General features: G+C 43.4%; 1 protein-coding gene across 2 annotated transcripts in view; it reads left to right on the plus strand.

The window, feature by feature from the left end:
- The window catches only part of RASSF3 (Ras association domain family member 3), a 69,757-nt gene extending 48,674 nt beyond the window's left edge, over window positions 1-21,083 (plus strand). For both annotated transcript variants that reach the window (XM_079139699.1, XM_079139698.1), the window contains exons 2-5: window positions 11,133-11,240; window positions 13,140-13,377; window positions 15,355-15,464; window positions 18,343-21,083. In XM_079139699.1, the coding sequence (XP_078995825.1) occupies window positions 11,133-11,240; window positions 13,140-13,377; window positions 15,355-15,464; window positions 18,343-18,492 (606 nt within the window). In that variant the 3' untranslated portion in view covers window positions 18,493-21,083. The remainder of the gene's footprint in view (window positions 1-11,132; window positions 11,241-13,139; window positions 13,378-15,354; window positions 15,465-18,342) is intronic.
- Window positions 21,084-21,446: the final 363 nt, after the last annotated feature.

The raw sequence follows: 21,446 nt of genomic DNA on the forward strand, positions 1-21,446 counted from the left end.
GAAGGAGGAAGGTGATTCTGTAGATAAAAACCAACTCCTGGAGCTGCCCTTGGAAAGGAAGTGGTGCTAAGGTGCAGAGGTAGCTGTGTGGGTGTTCTCTGTGGGTGGGGTTTTGGGCATGTGTCAGTGTCCTGATGATGGAGGACAGTAGAGGGGCTTCTTTCTTGTTCTTTGTGTGTTGCCTGTGGCAGGAGGAGTCCTGTGCACTTAGTACTTCAGCCATGCTTTTGCAGGACTAGGAACAGAGGCAATTTGAGAGTGGCATAGGGTGCAAGGGAGGGAGTGGATTGAATTAATGGTAACAAGAGTGATATAAAACACTTTATTCCCTGTGCCTTCTTCTGACTTTCAAATTTGTCTGTTTTTTTAAAAAAATGCTTAACTAGGTAGGGATGGTGATCCACACCTGTAATCCTAGCTACTCAGGAGGCTGATGCAGGAGGGTCACACTTTGAGGCCAGCACCTTGGTGAGACCCCTGGTGAGGCCCTGTCTCAAAATATGAAGTGAAAAGGACTGGGGGTGTAGCTCAGTGGTAGAGCACCCTGGATTCAATCCCCAGTACTGGGAGTAGGGAAGAGCTGGTAGCTGAGTACTTGCTTAGCGGGACTGTTGCTGTATCTCCCTGTTGTTTGTGGTGCTACAGACTTCAGATGGTACTAGAGAGTGGTGTGTAAACAGGTTGGGCTGGTGTATTTATAAATCCAGGCTCTGGAGAAGTTAAACGGGACTCTCTTCTTGGACATTGTCATCCCGTACAAGTTGTTGTCTCTGCATTTTAACTCTATTGCCTGGAAACATAGAGTCTAAATTGATATAAACCTTTCTTCATGTGCAGCAACTTAGACTCGTAATTGGCAAGGAGGAGGACACCAAATATCTTTGGTGCTAAAACCTCTGTGGAACCTTTGAACCCTGGTGATGTGGGCATGTGTTTCAGGTAAACTTGTTGCAGATAATTTCCCTTGGGGTGATGATCTACAGAAATTTCTGATTTCTTAAGGCTGTTCTCTCTTTAAATTAGGTTTCAGTTGGCAAAGTGGCCACTCTTTGTTCGCAAACCTCTGCCCTTGACCTTTAGGTTCCTGCTGTTGGTGGAGCTGGAGCACCTGAACCTGCAGTGCTTCCCAGTGGCCACACCTGCCTTCAAGGCTGCTGCAGCATTCCTCTCCGCTTCCTGCTGGGCTCACCTCCAGATGAGTCAGTGCCTTTCTCCGGAACCTCCCCTATCACCAAGGTTCAAAGGTTCCATAGAGGATTTGGCAGTCCAGAGACCTGACCCCTAAACTCTGACCTTAGTAAGAGCTCCTGTGCCCCAGGGCCAATCAGTGGACTGTGAGACCCTGGGGACCCTGTGAAACCCAGTTGTGATTGCTGTTACCCAAAGAAAACATGACTGGATGACCCTCAGGGCCTCGACCAGCAAGAACTTCTGATCTAGAATTTGGGGTGGGCGTTATATCACGACTTGGAATTGACTTGTTAGTCTCACTTCCTTCCCGACCTCCTTAGTAATCTCTCTCTGTCTCTCTCTCCCCCCCCACCTAATTTTCTTAATATTCAGTGGACTTCCTTTGTAGTATTTGCTTAGGGTAGTGTTGCAGATGGAATAGAATATTATAAAATTGACACGGAAAGGATCCGAAGTCCAGTGCTCTCTTTTAATAACCAGGGATACTGAGCTCTTGAGGCCATGCTTTCCTACGAAAACCTAAGAATCCACTGCTGCTTCCATTGGCTGAGCCCCATGAGGAGGGCCTTGGGGAGAGTGCTGACTCACCCGTGGCCACGTGCCTCTTCTAATTACCCAGGTTGATTAACTGGATTCGGATGATGGCCCTGAGGCTGCTTTCCTCTTACCTAACTCAGCTAGAATTTGAAGAAAGTTAAACCAGTTGTGAAATGTATTACCTTTCAGAAATTAATAGCATCTTAATTGACTCCCTTTTAAAACATGTGAAACTGGGATTCCTAAGTCTGAGTGTAATCTGGTATGCCTTGAGGTTGGGACCTCAAGCTGGGGCACTCTGGGGAGTCGGGTCCACCTCGAAGTTTGTTTTCTGGCTCCAAACAAACGAGTGGCTGTTGGACTATTGGCACACAACCCGGTTTTAAAAGTACAACCATATAGGGTATTGGCGGAGTGGTTACCCGGGGGTTTAAAAAGTGAGGTCATGGGAGGCTCAGATGAAGCTCTTTTAATGTGTATCACAACTGCAATTAATCTTATTAACATGCTGGGCCTGTGCCTGCTTTCACGGTCCTGGGTGAGCGAGGGTATTTAAGGGGCACGCTTTGAAGGACTCTTGTTCTTTGATGATACAGATGGATAGCAGAAGCATATAAAATGTTGTATCTGATATTATAAAGGCCCTTTGTTTGCCTCTGAAGATTCACTCAGTTTTGAGAAGCCAGCAAAAAACCTCCTGCTGATTGATAAGGCATACACAAGAGGATGGATGGCAGATGCAGGCTTGTGGCCGGGCTCCATGACCAGATCAGAATCAATTGATAGATGGCACCTACCTCTTTGTCCAGCACCAACCTAGTTCCGACATAGTATTCTGGGAGTAAAAGATTGAAAAACAAGGTAGGGTAGTTGAGAAGTAAAAGTAAACACAGGAGCCATAAGTTGTTGAAGGTGCCTGGAGCCAGATTAATGGTAGCACGGAGGTTCCAACTGAGGGCTGCTGTGGTTAGGGTGGCTTCCTGGGTGGGTGGGATCTTGAACACCAAAGACCCCAAGGTGAGCAGCAGGAGGAGTTGAACATGCTGACTGGTAGGGCGGTGCAGTGGTGGGAGGGCAGGCATACCATGGCCTGTGTAGACTTTTTGAGTGTGTTCTTGCTCACGTTTTTCTGGCTTGCTGGTGCACGCAGGAGAAGGCTCGTGCAGACCTCCGTCCTTATAAGGCTGCTGCTTAGTTCTATTCTTGTAGCCCATTTTTTGGAAGTCATCTAAAATACCCATTTAGGCTCCCCTCAGATGTGTTCTTGGGTGTTGTTTAACAAGGAGCTTTGAGGACAAAGAGGATCCTTAATATTGCCAAGTTCAACAGCTATGATTTAGGTGTGCTAGCAATCCCCTAGTGAATACAGAATCCTGGGTGAATAAGTGAATGGCTAATAAGATAAAAAATAATGTATTCATTTGCTTGTAATTAATGAGCAGCACATCTGTAACATTAAAAGCCCGTTTCTTTAAGTTTTCTTTGCTGCGTGTGCTTTTACTGTTTTGTTTTGTTTTTTTTTTTTTAAATTGGGGATTGAACCCAGGGGCACTTAACCACTGAGCCATATCCCCAGTCCTTTCTATATTGAAACAGTGTCTCACTAAGTTGCTGAGGCTGGCTTGGAACTCATGATCCTCCTGCTTCAGCCTCCCAAGCTGCTGGGATTGTAGGTGTGTACCACTGCACCCAGCTGCTTTTATTGGTTTTTTAACTGCAGAACTTCTTAGAGACTTCAGTATTTTGCAGAGCACGGAGAGTCTGGGGGTGGGGAGGGAGAAGGAGCAAGAGATTCAGTAGTGCCCTTTCTGTCTACAGAACATCTTGGAGAATCAGTGTTCCGTGGAGTGCCCTGTGGGAGATGTGGTCTTCTGCTATTCTGCAGTACTGTGTGCATTACCCTTGCCCTTTCTACTCATCTTCCACTCATTTTTCCCACCCTGAAATAACAGTGGCATATCTATTACTATAAGGAGGATGGGGGTGAGGTGGCGGCTGTGAGATCCCTCTTATCCTTGGCTATTGGGAGCATGCATAGCATCCAGTGTACCTATGTGGCAGCACAGAAAGAGTTGCCTGCCTGTAAGCTGAATTCAGGCAATGTGAGCTCGTGAATCCCCACATAAATGGAAATAAAGTACCAGTTCTATATTTTGCCATCTAAAAAAAAATCCTCCCATCTGGCAGGGGAACAGTCCCAACTGTGAAGTGGCTAGGGTGAATCAGCATGCCAGGGCTGCACAAGATAAGCACTGGGCATCCAGACATGGCACTCCTCTGGATTTTCAGATCAGTGCCGCGAGAACACGATGGTGGGCGGCATACTGTACTTTGAAGGTCACCACCGATCTCGGAGCACCCTGGGACAGCTGTTTTCATTCTTCAGGAATAAAATTGGATTTGTGCTCTAGAATGGATGTCTTTTCTCCTTAACATCCTGTTTTGCGTTTTTTTCTGGTTGCTTTACTTTCTTTGTTCTTCTTTGCCTGTGTCCATTATGGTCTAGAGTTACACTGTCCAGTAACGAGATTTAAAATTCAGTTCTTCATTTCAAATGCTCAGAAGCCACACATGTGGCTGCTGGCACAAATATAGAATAATATATTCTATTATTACAGAACATGCTGTTGTTGGGTAGCCCTAGTGTTTGTTGAGAACTTGGTCCCTGCTTGAGAAAACTTTCTGGGCCCCTTAGTGTTTTGCCTGCTTTGATATGTTAGAGGTTGTGGTTCTGAAAGTGAAGAATGCTGGACAGTGAGGGTAGATACTAGAGTGTCCCCTGTGCCCTTCTCATCCAAATTCATTAGCATTGAGCAAGACGTGCTTCTGGCCTGGAGGACCATGTCAAAGCTTTTCAGTTGTTTTGTGACAACCCCTTCTGTATGTACGTATGTATTTATACTGGGAATTGAACCCAGGGGTGCTTAACTACTGAACCATATTTCCAGCCCTTTTTAGTTTTTATTTTGAGACAGGGTTTCACTAAGTTGCTTAGGTCCTCACTAAATTGCTGAGACTGGCCTTGAACTTGCAGTCTTCCTGCTTCAGCCTCCTGAGTCTCCAGGATTACAAGTATGTACCACCGCACCTGGGCCCCTTCTGTATTCATCATATGATCTCCTCTTTGCACACCTAAAAGCTTCCTTAGAGGAGCACCCCCCCATCCTGTTGATTGTAGGGGGTTTCAGCCACGTCCAGCATGGATCAGAGAAGGAATTTCTATTGGAAGACAGTGCTGGCTATAAATTAATTACTAATAAACTTATCTAATCAATAAACAATAAACAAGAACCAATAATCTTTTCAAATGATAGGGGGTGTGATGGATCAGGCCATACTAGATCTGGCCTCCAACAAGATGGAGAAGCCCACCTTCACCTTTATTTATAGTTGTATAGGTAAAGGGGCCAAGATCGGGAGGGGCTTCCGTGAGGAGCAGGATGGGGTGGAGTTAGGGAAGCATTTGCTTAGAGAAATAGCATTTCCTCAGGGGTGAGCCACCTCTGTACAGGGCCACTTACTCCCAGCTATCTGAAAGAGTCTCTCAGGGCTCTTTCAGAGTTCCTGGGAGTCAGACCTCAGTATCCTGTGGGCTCAGCCAGGCCTGATTCTGCTAAACATGGATGGGTCTCGCAGCTGATCATACTTTAAAATCTAGTTCAGGAACATCTAAAAGAAAAATCTAGAAGAAATTTCCAAACATGTTGACCCCCCAAACTACTTGCACTGTGGCTCCCAGAGTCACTTGTTTACTGAGCTCAGTAAACGCCTCATAGCAGGCCTGCCTGGGGTTTGTGTGTAGGTCCCTCCCTGATCGCAGTGGAAAGATATTGCTCCCAGAGAATGGTTTTCCCTTTTGTTTGGGTCCACAGTACCTTATTTGGTTTCCTTATTGGAATAAGGCCTGGCAGGAAGATGTCTAAAGGAGTTAGTACCTAGATTCCGTTCAGCTGGAGCTGGCCTTGACGTCCATTTGCAGCAGGGGCCCGCTGCTCGAGCAGTGTGCTGTGTTAGGTAGGAAGGGTGCATGATGTTTAATCTGTGCATTTACAAAACTGGAACAGTTATTTTTCTGTATCACACTGGGTACCCCAGTCTGTTGGAACATCAGTAGGCAACTGCCTGTTTCCAAAAGATTAAAAGTAGGAATTCACGATTCTGAGTCTAACCTGTGGAAAACACCCATGGGTCTGGCAAGTTCATGCCTTCTCCACGACACAGGCTGGATCCCAAAGCTAGCTAAGGCGTCAAAGCAGATGCAACTGGGGCTGCGCGGCCTTCCAGGGGCCGGGTGAGCAGCACATGCTGAGCGTGTGTGATGCCCCTGGCAGCAGGCCCTCTGCAGATAGTGTTCCTCACTTGATCAGAAAATCTGTTTGTGCCCCCTACCCTGGCCCCGTCTTGAGAGACCTGTCAATAGCTTGCTCCTTCCTTCCTTTCACTGTTGAGAATGGGACTGCGGGCCTCCTGTATCCTAAGCAAACACCCTGCCATGAAGGTACACCCCTAGCCCTGCTTTATTCTCAAAGGTCTGTGATGCAAAATAAAAAAACCCAGACATACACAAGGGGCTGGGATTGGGAGAAAGGCAAACTTTACCAGGCTGTCAGCCAAGAAGAAGCGGAAAGGCAGGGACCACAACTGTCTAAGCTTGAAGGGCTTGGCACAGTGCCTGAGCCCAGTAGGCACTCAGTAAATAGTTGTTGAATATTGGCTTGTACTGTATCTTTTTACAGTTGTATAAAGGAGATGCTGTTTTGCATTTTTTACAGAGATAAGAAAACAGATTTAGAGAGGTTGAATAACTTGCCTTTGGTCACACAGCTAAAACATGAGGGCTTAAATAAATTGACTTTGATCATAGAGCTAGAAGGTGAGAACTGTGATTTTATTTTCTGTGGTGCTGGGGATTGAACCCAGGGCCTCAGCATGCCAGGCAAGTCCTCTGTCACTGAGCCACATCTCAGCCCTGTTGTTTCATATTTGTAATTGTAGAGTTACGGAAGAGTACGAGTTAATTCTTAAACCCTTTACCCAGGTTTGTTGGGGGTATATTCTTGGAAAGCCTGATTTGCCACCTTGTGGGAGCAGGCCATGCCTGCGCATCTATGAGACAGGGTGTGTCCGTTTGGAGGTTCACTGGTGAAAAAACAAACTCTGATGGGACCCCACCCAGGAACTGAAGCTAACCTAACCAAGGCAGCTCTTGAGCACTCACTGGCTGGAAATATGAGCAAAGAATCTAGAGGCTGTAGTTTTTGTAATCTTGCATGGAAGACCCCCCTCTCTGAGGAGCTGGAGGGTTTGGGGAAGGTAAAACAAAACTGACTTAAACAAAGATGACTTGCAACCTGCTGTGTGTGGCGTCAGAACCTCCCTGACTGCCAAGGGCAATAACCCATGCGTTATCCACAGATTGCTGCAGCCTCACCGTTTCCTCCCCAACCTTGCAGTGAACATTCATGCTCTCTGGTGTTTCATCTGTGCCCTGCCTGCTCTACCACCTTTTAACCCTCGCCTTGAACTCACCCTTTTACCTCCTTGGCCCTGCTACCTTAAAATTGTTCTCCCATCTTCCTGCAGATGACCCCTGTATTCCAGAGCGCTGTGGTTCTTATAAATGCTCATTGTATTGGAGGAAGGAGGTTCTTGCCTGGATTAGCTAAAAGGGGAGGTCTTTTTTAAAGGGTTCGACAGCTTGGAGGTTTTCCAAGTCAGGGGTCTTTCTCAGGCTTGGACGCTAGCTGAAACCTGTGTCTTTGGCCCCAGGGCCTGCTCTGGCTTCTTGTGCTGCCACAGTCCTCCACTGGGCAGCGCGCTTGGTTGTCACTTTGGGAGCGTTCTCTTTGCTGGTCCTCAACCTGTGCTGGGTGTAGACAGTAAGCAGTGTGAGGTGGGGTGGCATCCCCCTTGCTGAGTGAGGTCCCCCGCACTTAGGCAAGTGCCAGGCATGCAGCAGATGCTCAGCAGACATTTGCTGAGTGAGCAGGCATACAATTGCTGCATGAGTTGGCCTAAAAACACGGCTTCGCAGCCCTTCGGGCTTTAGCTGCTTTTCTGGGATTTACTTTCTGGGCAATCTTCTAATGATGAGATGTTTAGCCTGGAGAGGATCCTGGAGATGCTTGGGACCAGCTCTTTTCTGTTTCTGCTCCCTGCTGTTTCCTTGGTTTTGATTCTGAGAAGAGAGAATTGTTACAAAAGAGTATCTCAGTTGTCTATATCTGGGTAATCCAGGGGAAGCCACTCTTTCCAGACTGCCTGGCTCTTTGATTTTCCTGAAGCTTCTAGACTGCTGACTGTGGCCCGCTGATGTGGAGGAGGGGTGGGGTCTAAGTTCAGCATTATCAGCAAAACCTGTGAGGAAGGATGGAGGAGCTTTACTTAACCTCTTTGCTCTTAATCACACCCTCCATTTACCCTTTTCCTTCTTTTCATTCTTAGAGTTCTCACTCAGTTGTGAAGCCCTCTGGATGTGTGTTTGCTACTGTACGCATGCAGTTAGCTATTTGGGGTGTATGTGTTTGGAGTGCTGGGGAGGGGACCTAGGTCCTCCCAGGCCAGCGCTCTTAGCCCTTCCACACTTCCAGCCCAAAGTCCTCATGTTTAACAGTTGTGCCTCATCGGTCACAGCAGTGAAAGTAGCATCAGATCTTTGCAGTTGGGTTCTTTATTAGCCCAGGAAGCATGGTGGAAGTGATATACTCTAGTCTTTCCATTAGGAGGAAGTGAGGGAACCAGCTCAGAAGGGTTAGTAACACCAGCCTGTATGCTGGCGACAGACCAGAGCCTAGAGCCAGTGTGGTTTCCCAAGCATTTCACATTAGTGACTGTATAAGTCCTGCACTGTTTTCTTCTAGTAGTCTGTCCTTTGTGTTTGTGGAATATGTATCTGTGAATTCATCCAGCCAGTTGCATTACTAATAAACATGTACAGACTTTTTTATTGCCTTTATTTCCTAAGTAATACATTATAACCATTGACATTTATATTGTGTTAGGTATTTTAAGTTATAAAGTAGCTGGATGTAGTGGCACATGCCTGTAGTCCCAGTTCAAAACCAGCCTCAGCAATTTAGTGAGGCCCTTAGCAATTTAGTGAGACCCTGCTTCAAAACAACAACAACAACAAAAAAAAAACCAAAAAAACCAACAAACAAAAAAAAAATAGAACTGGGGACATAGCTCAGAATTTAAGTGCCCCTGGGTTCAATCCCCAGTACCAAAACAAAATAAAACCAACAACACATTATACTGTTGACATAACATTTAATATAGTATTACGTATTAGGAGTAATCTAGTGATGATTTCAAGTATGTGGGAAGATATGCATAGAGAATATGCAAATACTGTGCCATTTTGTGTGAGGGACTTGGGCTTCTAAGGACTTTGGTATGAACAGGGGAGAGTCCTGGAACGAGTCAGTACCTTGCTGACACTGAGAAACAACTGTATATGTTTTGAAAGTCTGAACAATAATTAATACTTAGAGTAATGAAGGCTATCTCATTTCCTTCTTTAGCTGTGGTCAGTAGGTGGCTAACTGTGGACTGGGAAGAACAGAGCAAGCAGAGATGTGGTACATGTTTTAAATTTCCTTGGAAATAGTTACTGAAGCTTTTGAAAAGTTATTTGAAACCATAGCTTTCTTCTCCCCACTAACCAGTGACACCAAAAATAAGATCACGTTGGGGTTTTTCATTAGCAGACAGTGCTAATGCTCTCAAGGAGTTTGAGGTGATTCTCTAGTATTACCAGGCACACTGAACCTCCCCAGATGTTCCAGGACAGTGCCGAGATTGAAAATGCTGAGATAATGTATAGTCAGCATATCCCTCTTAGGGTCTAAAGTCAAAGAACTTGAGACTCAGTAGCTCAAGAGTCCTTTTATTTCGATTCTCCATTCCTGCACATTGTGGAGTGGCCATTCCTGGTGTATTTCTAACTCCAGCTCCCAGGGAGGAGATGGGCGCACCTGCCTGCCTGGAGAATATCCAGCTGCGAGGGCAGTGTGATGTGTCTGCCTGGAAAAAGCATATTTTAAAAGACTTTTTGGGGTGTGTGTGTGTGAATCATCAGATTTTAATTGCTCTTCTCTTGGTCTTCAAGATTTTTAGGCACCTCTGTCTTTTCTGAGTTGCTACTTGGGTTTGAATTTGATTATGCAGCTTTTCTCTGTTTTCAAATGTTTACCTACACCAGTATCTTGGAGACCTATTTAATTTAGTGGAAACGAGAGGACCCAGATTAAATGGAGCTTTGGTCTGGTACTAGTGGGTTTGTCCTTGGACAAGCCACTTTACTGTAAATTGTTCTTATCTGCAATGTGTAGGTGCCGATTCGCTCATTTTGGGGGAGGATTAAATGAGAAAACCCATATGGAGGTTCTTAGAGTCTCAATGGTTAGCGTTAGTGAGGGTTGGTGGGCTTCGGGGTCATGCTTCAGCAAGTTCTACTGCTTCCATCGAACAGTTTTGTTTCTTTTGGCAGATTAATTTACTTCCTAGAACCTGATCTCATTTCTGGAAACTGGAGTAATAATGCCTACTTTGTTGGGTTGTTGGGAGAATTAAATGTGATACAAGTTCAGTGCCTGGTATATGTATCTTTGGGGGTCACAGAACACTACAGTTGGCCATTTGTGACCACATATTAGCTACTGCATAATGTCATGCACTGGTTGAGTTCTTTACACAATGAATTACTAATGGATTCTTCACAGTTTACTGAATTCTTCCAAGTATTAGTGAATTCTTCAGGGTGTGGGGAGGTAAAAGTGGATGAGACTGGAGGGGTGGGAGGTAGAAGTGGGTGGGTGGGTGTAGTCTGGCTTCTTGTATTTTGGCATAGGGATTTGTTTGGAAGACAAATTACCCGCTGGTAGGTGTATATAGTTTGACAGGTCAGTGATTAGTGCTAATTAATTAATACCTATTATTTGCTGTGCTTTTTGTGGATATTGTAGAGCTATTAAGATAATAATGTTCACAGAATTTTCTAAAGAGAAGCTTTTGGTGTATGTCTTTAAAAATTGTTTAAAATAGAAATGACTAGACTATAAGATTCTCTGGGGGACTAATCTTCTTGTAGAAGGGAAACTTAGCAAAAACAGTTTTGCAAAATAATATTTAATGAAGTATTGCTTTTAACTGCTGATAAATTAGTTTTACTTGCTATATGCCTTTAGAAGATTGTAGTCTGAGGAATGAGAATCATGATTGGTGGATGAGCCTGAAGAGTTAGAGAGAGAGGGAGAGAGAATGTGTGTGTGTGTGTTTGAATTAAAGAGGGTAAAGTGCTCCTTGTTGCTCTTATGTGGAATGTAAAAAGTATCCTGGTTTATCTGCATTTTTTTCTGTGATCATTAAAGTATGGCGTGGCTTTTTTTGTTTTTTCCTTCTAGGATGTGGAGAAAGAGAAGGAAATTCACAATTACCTCAGCAAAGAGGAAATCAAAGAGAAAGTTCATAAATATAATTTAGCTGTCACAGACAAGTTGAAGATGACCTTGGTAAGTACCCCTAATACTGTTTAGGCTGACATCCGTCAAAAAATAAATAGAAGTTGGTGGTGGTATAATCTATGTATTTAAAAATATATGAATAACATTTCATATGCAGAACAGAAAGATAAGACTATTTCTGCAGCTTTCAAATTAAGTCTGTATTTTGAAGTAGCTTTGTCTCAAAATCAATGGTTAGGGTAACCCTAAAAACGTAAAATTTATTTTCTTCTTAAAAAAGTAAAATTTTGTTTTAAAAGATTTTGTGACTCCATCTTCCCCAAAGGATTTTCTAGTATTACCTAAGATATAAGATGGTAACCAGATCCTAGTAAGACCTTAGGTATTTTCTGTCTTGTGTAAAAATAAGTATGAAAGAGGAAGATTTTGTGCCCAGGGATTGAATATAGTTGAGCTAAGACTTTTCTCCACTGGCTGCCAGTGTAAGGTGAGGTACATGATATTCACCTTCCTGCATGTTGTTGTTACAGGCATCTACAAGGCTGTACCACACTGTTTGATGCATTGTGGGGAGTGGGGATGTAGGAGGGAGGAGGGTCAGGGCTTGGGGGTGAAACAGGTCTACAGCAGAGCTATAGTATTCATGTTCCTCTAAACTGAACCAGTGTCTGTCCTTACCCACTGATTGCCTTCCCATCTGGTGACCTCCCATGCAGCTGCTGCCATCCCTTAGTGCCATTTTCCAGGGCCCCTGGATCCCTGCCTGTCACTCTGTGGATTACTTACACACACCAGGATGGTCTGTTTAACACAGGCCCAAATGAATTCAGTAACCCTTGGGAGGAGCTATTAACTATGAAACCTTGTGATAAAGGATCCCATCCTGGTGGCAGTGTGCCCCAAAGAGGAGAGAGGAACAGATAATCCCAAGAATAGTTATCCTTCATTATTCCAATAGTGATATTTCTGTTTCAAACATATTTTTCATCAAAGGAGAAAAGTTCCACTTGCCATGATTTTTTTATTTCTTCCCCCATGGAGATTGAGCAGATGGAAATTTCCATATTCTTTCAAAGATAAAAAATTTTAAGTGTTGTACAATACTCAAAAGAGGGAATTAGTATTGCAAATTGATCTTCTGTAAGGAAGACAAATAAGGGACCATGAAGGAAGTCTTTAATGTTCTCCTTTAACTGTGATATTTACATGCAACACCTGATGACTTGTTTTATAAGACACAGCCATCTTTTTTTGTCCTAAATAAAATGAAGACAAGACCATTATTATTATTATTTTGGCAACTGAGGCATAGTAATTCTATAAAGTCAGACAAATTTTTGTAATTTCTATAGGCACATAGTAGCTTGAAGTTTAGAAAAAAATAAATTGTTACTTAGGGCATCGGAAATGCACCCCGTGCTATATGTAGTAAACACAATCTAGTACATACCTAATGGCCACTAAGAGTTAAAAACAGCCTGTTTTCTTGTCAGCTCACAGTTGATTTGGGTATTGCAGAGTCCTAACTCTGGCCTTCCTTTTTGGTGTCAATAGCAGTCCTCAGTTGGGGATATCCTTTGACCTTTCATTCATATGGGTTTGACTAGCATCTGCTGCACTGGCTGTGAACTCTCAAATGGCCACTGACCTTTCACCTGCAGTTTTGGGGCCCTGATTCCTGGGCTGGTGGCTGAGCAGGGGAAGGCCCCTTCAGTTGCCACAGTTGCCACATCTGCTGGGCAGACTTTGCCTCTGGAAGCGGTTTACTGCCGTGTGTTAACCTTTCTCTGAGGTCATTCCTTTTAGGGGAATTTTCAGTGAAGTTGTGCTACAAAGCTCTAAGCGAAAAGAGCAAGAGGAAGAGCTTTCTATTGGGCTTTGATACACTTCTGCCCTAAAACGTGCTGTCCTCACAGCTAAGAGTGGCTTTTCTTTTTCCCTCTTCAGAATTCAAATGGGATTTACACTGGTTTCATTAAAGTGCAGATGGAACTCTGCAAACCTCCACAGACTTCTCCCAGCCCTGGGAAAGTCACCCAGAGCAGCAATGGCTGTATGAACACACTTCATATCAGCAGCACCAATACCGTTGGTGAAGTCATCGAGGCCCTGCTCAAAAAGTTTCTCGTGACTGAGAGCCCAGCCAAGTTTGCACTTTACAAGCGTTGTCACAGGGAAGACCAAGGTATGCTGCTACACTTGAAGCAAAGATGGGTTCTGCTTCTGTTTCTGTCATTTGTCCTCATGAACAGGAAGACCAGTGTTGTACCTATGTCAAACTGTAACCCCAGCCAGGGGCAGGTTCTGGAAGCCTTGGTGATCATGCAGTTTCCTGGCTGTTTTTTTTTTTTTTTTTTTTCCTGGTGGTGGGGATTGAACTCAGGGCCTTGTGCTTGCAAGTCAAGCACTCTACTGATTGAGCTATCTCCCCAGCCCTGTTTATGGTTTTGAGTTGAATATTTGTGGGTCTGACGAGCTTAGAATCATCTGCATGTGTTGGGCGTTTCTGGAAAATTTGTTGATGTGCATACAGGAGTAGCTTTGATTTTAATGCCCTTTAAGACACAAAAGAATATTTCTGTGAAGTTTTCAAAATAGGACGTTTCACATTTGATGCTCATCTGCACATGCAGTGACTTACTGGACTTGTGTTCTTTTTTTTTTTTTTTTTTTCCTTCTCCTCTAATCTTCTTTTTTTTGGACTTGTATTCTTGAAGACCTTGAGGATGGGGTAGAGGCATATGTGTGTCAGCACATTTCGGCTCACTGACCAAAGTGGTCCAACCCTGTGCACTTCTGTTTCCTTAGCTTGTTGTTGCATGGGGACATTTTGGTACCTTGCCTCCAGAGGCACGTAAAATGAGTGAATAACATTTGGATCTGGGGTCTGTCTGTCTAAACTTTATGCCCACGTTCAGTGGGTAGAAGGAATTTTCAATTACTGTATGAAAATGATTAAGATCTTCTAGGTCAGATAGTCTAGCAAAGATTGATACCCATGGTGGACAACAGCAATTTATGCTGATTTGGAAATGGTGTGTGTAAGTAATGAACTCTTCAAGCTTGCTCTAGTTTTTCTCAGTAAAGCCTAAAGTCACCATTAAAGAAAATATATTGACCTTACTTGATAGTAGTGTTCTTTAGGTTCACAGAAAGAAACATAGCTAGTTGCTGAACATGAATACATTTGTTTAACATCCATGGGGCTAGGCCCTGCAGAATACAAAGATAAACAGGTCAAAGGTCCCATCCTTCAGAGATCACAGGCTCAGCAGCCTGGGAGACATGTATGTCTACAGGGAAACTGGCACCTACAATTGCATCTGAAAGTAACCAAATCATGGAGTTCTGCTCGGGTGGCATTTTTATCTTGCCATCTTCATTGTCAGCTCACCTGGACTTTAGCTACGCAGTCTGAAAGTGAAAGCATCCTGCTGAAATGTTACTCTCATGACTGGCAGATCTTTCAACAGCACAGGCAATACCAGTACCGTGTGTGTGTGTATGTGTGTGTGTGTGTGTGTGTGTGAGAGAGAGAGAGAGAGAGAGAGAGATATGAAATACATACAGCTGTAAAGACACCTGAGCTTCTGTTCTGATGCTTCATTTATTTATGGTTGCCAATTGTATATCTGTGTGGAGATTTTTTCCAAGAGCTTTGAATTTACATTCTTTGGACAATATATTTTCCTTGTCAAAGAGGTTGAAGATCCTTTTTAAAAGTTTCTTATCACTAGGTACAGTGGCTCAATTTAGCGAGGCCCTAGGTAACTTAGATTCTATTTCAAAATTTAAAAAAGGGCTGGGGATGTGGCTCAGTGCTTAGGTACCCTGGGTTCAATCCCTGACACCAAAAACAAAACAAAACTTATCTTGCTGTCTAAAAGAGGAGCAGAACTAATTTAAAGCATATTTTGAGACTAGTAGCCATTTAAATTTTTCTTGGAAATTATTTCCTTCTTAATCAAGTGGAGTTTATATTGGGTAGAGAGAATGACAATGAAATAGATTTGGTTCCCCTGTGGGCTGCTGGTACCACGTTGAGGGGAAGGATGGGTAAACATGCATATATTGATCTGGAAGGAGTGGGTGGCAAGGGGGATGAGGCCAAGGAGTGCTGAGTACTCGTTTGTGACATGCTGCTGCTTGTTTCTTTACCTAGTCTACGCCTGCAAGCTGTCAGACCGGGAACATCCACTCTATCTGCGTTTAGTTGCAGGGCCCAGAACTGACACACTTAGTTTTGTTCTCCGTGAACATGAAATTGGAGAGGTAAGTGATTGTGTGCAGTGACTTTAAACTACACAGAACAACTGTTTTATTGCTCTAGTCTAGTGACTTGACCAGGAAGGTAGAAGCGAGGTGGGGAGGGGCATACAAGGAGGAGAGAGAGATTTTTGAACCATCAAAATAAACCCAAAGTCAATCTGCAGTGTGATTCCCTTACAGCACTGTATTGGTCTGTGCCTCTCCGGAGTGGGAGGAAATGCAGCTTTTTACTTGTTGGTATCCAGAGAGTCATTTTCAGCCCTTCCCACCTCCACTGGCTCTAAGCCAGGTAAACTTTGAAAGTCGACACTCCCAATGTCTGCTAATAAGAAAAGTCTCCAGGCTAATTTCATTCTAAAAGGAAATAAAAGGAAATGTGATCTCTTTGCCACAGAAGACATTTAACTTTCTAAAGTCTTTTTTCCCCCTTGCCCAAATTATTAAGAAATGATGTTTTACATATGTATACATCATTCCACATTTTCTCTCCTGGGAGGATTATATTTAGACCTGTTCATTTGAATAAAAAAACACTTTAGACTGCCCTTTTTCAATTGTCAACTTTAAATGACACTTGAGCAAACCTTCTGAACTCTGGGTCTCAGTATTCTGCCAGGAACAGGAAATGATGTGAAATGTCTTATAGGACATTACATGGTACAGTGAAAATTGGGTTTCCAGCTTAAAAGTTAGGAAATGAGGACTCTGTTTCCTTTCATTTGTTATATTTGGAAAACGACCTGGTTTTTCTGTCCTCAGTTTTTTAAAATCCATAAAGTGGAATTAAACCCTTTAAAAGGCAAGACCCTAGGTAACTTAGTGACTGTTTTGAGTCAAATTGGAGAATATGTAAGCATTATATATAATGTATTTTTATGTAAGTGTAAATTAGAATTACTCAGGTAATTTCAGGAAGATAGTAAATTTTAGTGTCTAGAAGATTGCTTTGCAGCTTTTTAAGAAATTCAGTCATTTTAGGGAGAAAACTGGGCGCAGAGGCTTTGCAAGATGGGCAGCATTCCCTCAGAGCCTGTGCCAGACACACGAGTGTAGTCTCATCCATATTTTACACCTTGTTATTGAAGTTTTCAGCATTTCACATAGTTTAGTGCAGCTAGAGCAACACTGGGGAGGAATTGTGTTTTGAAGTTAGAATTGTGCTTGAATGCTCCGAACTGCTTTATTGGATCTCTGCCCAGTGTTTGTTTCTCACTTACTTAAGGGAGCTGAACTGGGGGAAGAAATTTTGCATAGTTATCAGGGTGGGAGAGAGAAGAGATTTTATAATGTCTTTATTTTGAAAAATGAAATGTTAAAATTTTCCATACTAACAGAATGTTCTAATGTAGAAAGTTGTGCTCTCCTACTCCATGTTTCTCATTTTCTTTTCCTTTTTTTCTTTCTTTCTTTTTTTTTTTTTTTTTTTGGTGCCAGGGATTTAACCCAGGAGTGATTAACCACTAAGCTACTTCCCCAACCCTTTTTAAAACTTTAAATTTTTTTTTTAAATTTAGAGACAGGGTCTTGCTAAGTTGTTTAGAACCTCACTGAGGGTGGCTTTGAACTTGCAATCCTCCTGCCTCAGCCTTCTGAGCCGCTGGGATTATAGGTGTGTACCATTGTACCCAGCGCATTTTCTTTAATGACCAGCTCAGCTCACCTCTAAGAAGCCTTCTTATCATTTAGCCTCATTGGTGGTTTTCTTCGTGCTCCTCTCTGTGCGTTTATATTGGGTTATTTAATTCTCATTAGGCAGCACTCTTAGCCTTGGCAGTGATTCTCACCCAGGATCTAGGGTTCCCCTTGGGTCAGGAGGACATGTTGAGAAAATCTCCCAAATGATGCCAGATACTGACCTTGATATTCACTGCTTGAGTTAAAAAAAAAAAAAAAAAAAAAAAAAAAACCAGTTTATTTTGTGCCTTCTAAGTGTACAATTAGGGAAACAGAAGTCAGCCTCAGAGGCAAGAGACAAGCCCCAAATAGTGAGAAGTATGAAGTTGCAGTGCAGGTGAGATAGATACTAAGCAAATAGTTGTTAATAATTTCAAAATCTTCACTGTGATCAGGGCCACCAGTGCTCACTGAGAGCTTCTAGACTTAGTTTTGGATGGGTGGGGAGGAGTCATGGAAGGGCTGGTAGAGACAGTGGCATTTAAGCTGAGCCTTGAAGGGTGAGTTAGGAGTTGGCAGGCACCGTGGAGCAGGGAGAACATGTGCCAAGCCCGTGGAGTAGTGAGAGAGGCACAGTGTGAGAGAGACGGGTTGGAGAGGTTTTTGGGGTCTTTCAGACTTAACCTAAATAACTGAGGGACCCCTGTTGATTGCATCCAAGCAGGGAGAGTGATGACCAAATTTGCATTTTATAGTGGGCATTCTGGTTGGCTGCTGGGGGAGCAGATGGGGGAGCTTAAGTGTGGAGTGAGGAGGTGTGGTAGGTGGCTGTCCTAGGGTGCAGTAATGATGGTAGCTATGCTGGGGTGAATAGAGATGAAGAGAAGGGGTGCATTGGAGAGATGTTTAGGAGGTGATGAGATTGATTGTGGGAGGTGAGAAGACAGGCAATAAAGATGGTGATCAAGGTAAGATACAGAGAGAAGTTTCTGAGGCATCAGGGGGCTCAGATCAGAAAGGAATGGGGCAAATGTCTAATGGAGGTAGGGATGTGGAAGTCTTCGACCTTAGCCATGTTGAAGAAAGAAGCAGGAAGGGATGCCAAGGGCTGTTGGGAGTGAGCTGAGTGGGGAGTAGGAGTGAGGAGTAAGAAAACCAGGGATCTGAGGGGTTGGACCAGGAGGGAAGGGCAGCCACAGCTCCACTTGCTCAGGGCAGCTTTTTGTCTGGACTGAGATAAACACCTGACACTTTTGTATTCTCACAGTGGGAAGCTTTCAGCCTTCCAGAACTGCAGAATTTCTTGCGCATCTTAGACAAGGAGGAAGATGAGCAGCTGCAGAACCTGAAGAGGCGCTATGCAGCCTACAGACTCAAGCTGGAAGAAGCCCTTGGCGAGGTGTGGAAGCCTGGCTAAAGCATGGGGCATCTGTCAGGAAGGCCCCGCCTGGGACCCATGTTCGAAGAGCAGCCAGTGCCTCTCTTCAGAGAGCTGTTTTCTTGCCCCATGATGCTAGGGTCTTCCCCTTTTATCTCTAGATTTAGTTCCCAAAGCCTGGTCACGCAGCATCCCATACCTCATGCATCCTGTGTAAGGGACTCTGCAAGCTTGTTCTGTTAAAGCATGGTGGTGTTACCTCTTGCAAGCTGCGAACCTGTAGGCATCAGGAGCATTCTAGAGTGCTTGGAAGCATGAACTCTGGGTTGGTTTTTTCTTACTTTCTTCTAGTTATTTTTATTATGTGATGATGTTAAGCTTTAGGATGTGCAAATGAGTTTTTAAAAGCTTAACAAGGAATCTCTCTGGATATTTGTCCTATGTTGAAACTACCTGTCTGTTTTTTGTTTTCTAACAGTCAGAGGAATCTATCCATGTGAACTGAAGGCACAGGAATCTAGGAACTCTGGGGAATTTGGGAAGGATTTTGTAGGAGTTTGATAAAGAAAGTAAAAGCAAGTTTGGAAAAAGGCTTGTGTAGAGGTGAGGGCTTTGAGGGCTGAGGAAAGCGGCAGTGGGTAGGTTGGTGGTAGAAGAGAACGGTGTTATTTGCTTGTAAATGAGTTAAAAGCATTCAGTGTGGAGATGTTAAACCCGTTTTAGGATTGTTTGATTTCCAATGAGTAAAAGGTGGGGACAGAGCTGAGGTAGGAACTAACCCCAAGGAGGGACCCAGGAACTCTGCAGTTAACTGGAGAATTAGGCAGGTAGACAGAGGTGGGCCCAACTTGGGTCTCATGCAGCTGCATCTGATCCCTCTGTGCTTGGGACACTCTGATTCCCCTTTTGAAGTGGAAGGTCCTACTGGTATGCCTGCTCTGGGTAGTGGGGCCTGGTCAGTTAAATTTATATAATATAGTCCCCGCGTGTGCGCTGCGACCCCCCCCCCCCCCCAACCAGAGTTTGTTTCAAAGTTGAAAAGGAGTTTGGGTAAGGGTAGCTGTTTTCTCCCCGATTATCAGCTAGGAGGTTTATCAAGTACAGGGCTCACAGCAAACTTGTGGCAATCATTCCCTTCCCTTTTATTCTACCCTTTTTCTCTTCATCCGTTCTTCCTTCCTTTTCTTCCTCTCTCTCCTTTCCCCTCTCCCTTTCTTCTGTTCTCACATGCTATAGAGCAGGGATGGTGAGTACAGACCCAGCACTACCACATCATTCTCATTTCTGAAGGACTTGCTACGCAGAGGAGGGCCCTCAGGAGCAGGGAACACACCCAGTTGACCACACAGTGGGTGTTCGTAGTGGAACTATTTAACAAAAGTGCATGTTCCTTTCAACCAAAGAAGTGCATGTGCAATAGAAGCCTTCCTTAATTCAGGCAGAATAACCTCATCTTCTGTAGCGACTTAGAAATCTGAGAACAGGGGGAAGGGTGTGCTGTGGTTCCAGTGTGGCCTTACAGTCACTGTTTATAGTCTAGATTTGTTTGTTTGTTTATAAATTCCCAAGGAATTGTTAACACGTTGGTGACACCTAATGGATTCTTTTTGAAATTCCAAGGTGCTTCAGTTCTTTGCCTCGTTAGTGAACTGTGCCTTTTACTGCATATCTGTTCCCTCTTGGTGGCTCTTCTGACTTTTCAGAGAATACCCATCTTGTTGGAGGCAGATTGACATGTTGATTACACTGTGCCACATAAGTTACTGAGACAATCAGATCTTCCTAAGCTTTTAAGGAAAGTTGTGGGGGGAAAAATAGAACTAGCTATAAAATATGCATGGCACACCTTGTTTAATTTTGCATGTAACTTCTTTTTAGTGCATCAGTGAGGTTTTAGTGACATCGTCATCCAATACTTGGCCTTTATTGTTCAGGGAATGCCTTCATGATTTTAATACTGGTTTTCCTATTCAGACTATGGATTGGGTTTGAATATACTGTTATCAACCACCTGGTCTTTTAATTACTCATCCCAGTAAACTTACAGTTTGTGAAGCATTTGTTTCTCAGATTCATGACACTGTTATAACCTAAAGTAGTAGCTGATGGGTATCTGTGAATTCTCTCTCTCTCTTTTTTTTTTTTTACTTGAAGTAGATTGTCTAAAACAGGCATATCCTCATCTGTGTTTATCCAAACCTTCCTGTCATGTGCATTACAAGTTGCAATTTGGAAAAGTTACTGTATTAAAATTCTGTCTGTCCATGGTTCTAGAAGAGTGATATTCTCTCCCAAACACTGGTTACTGCAGCAGCATTTTTAGTGTTGTAAAAGAAGAAAAAAGGCTCCTAAGGCCAAAGATTTTAAAAAGTCATTGTACAAATACTTACGTTAAATTAAAACTGAGCTTTGCTGTAATACTGTTTTCTCTTCAAAATGTGATGGTACAGGAAAGGCGTTAAATGAAGGGGTGGTATTGCAGGGGAGCATTTTAAATTGCAGAAGTAAAAAAAAGTTATAATATTTATAATTTTGATGAGTTTATTTTTATAGGGAAGATTTTTCTCCCCTAAAATTGTTTCTCGAATGGCAAAATGTTTCCATTATTAAAAATTGAAGTTGTTAGTTGATGTTTGTGTGTTTTTATTTATAATATGCTGGATTTAAGAGAAGAAAGGTCACAGGAATGGAATCAACTTGTTCTGCAGATATACAAGGACACTGTGCAGGAATGCAGCAACTTTTATAAGCGGGGGTCGTGGGGGAGGAGGTGGGGCATAGGCACATTGTTCTCCAAGATGTTCCCCCTATTCCTTGGGGGGAAAAATAACCCTAACTGTGCATCTGCTCATAATGTCCATTCCTATTTTATTTAATTGTTTTCATTGTGAAGTCTATATACATTCCAAAGTGTGTACAGCATATAAGCACTGTAAAGAATTACTATCCAGTGGACACCCTGTGATCACTACCAACATAGAATCTTACCCAAT

Source organism: Sciurus vulgaris (assembly GCF_902686455.1).
Source record: "Sciurus vulgaris genome assembly, chromosome: 5".
NCBI lineage: Eukaryota > Metazoa > Chordata > Mammalia > Rodentia > Sciuridae > Sciurus > Sciurus vulgaris.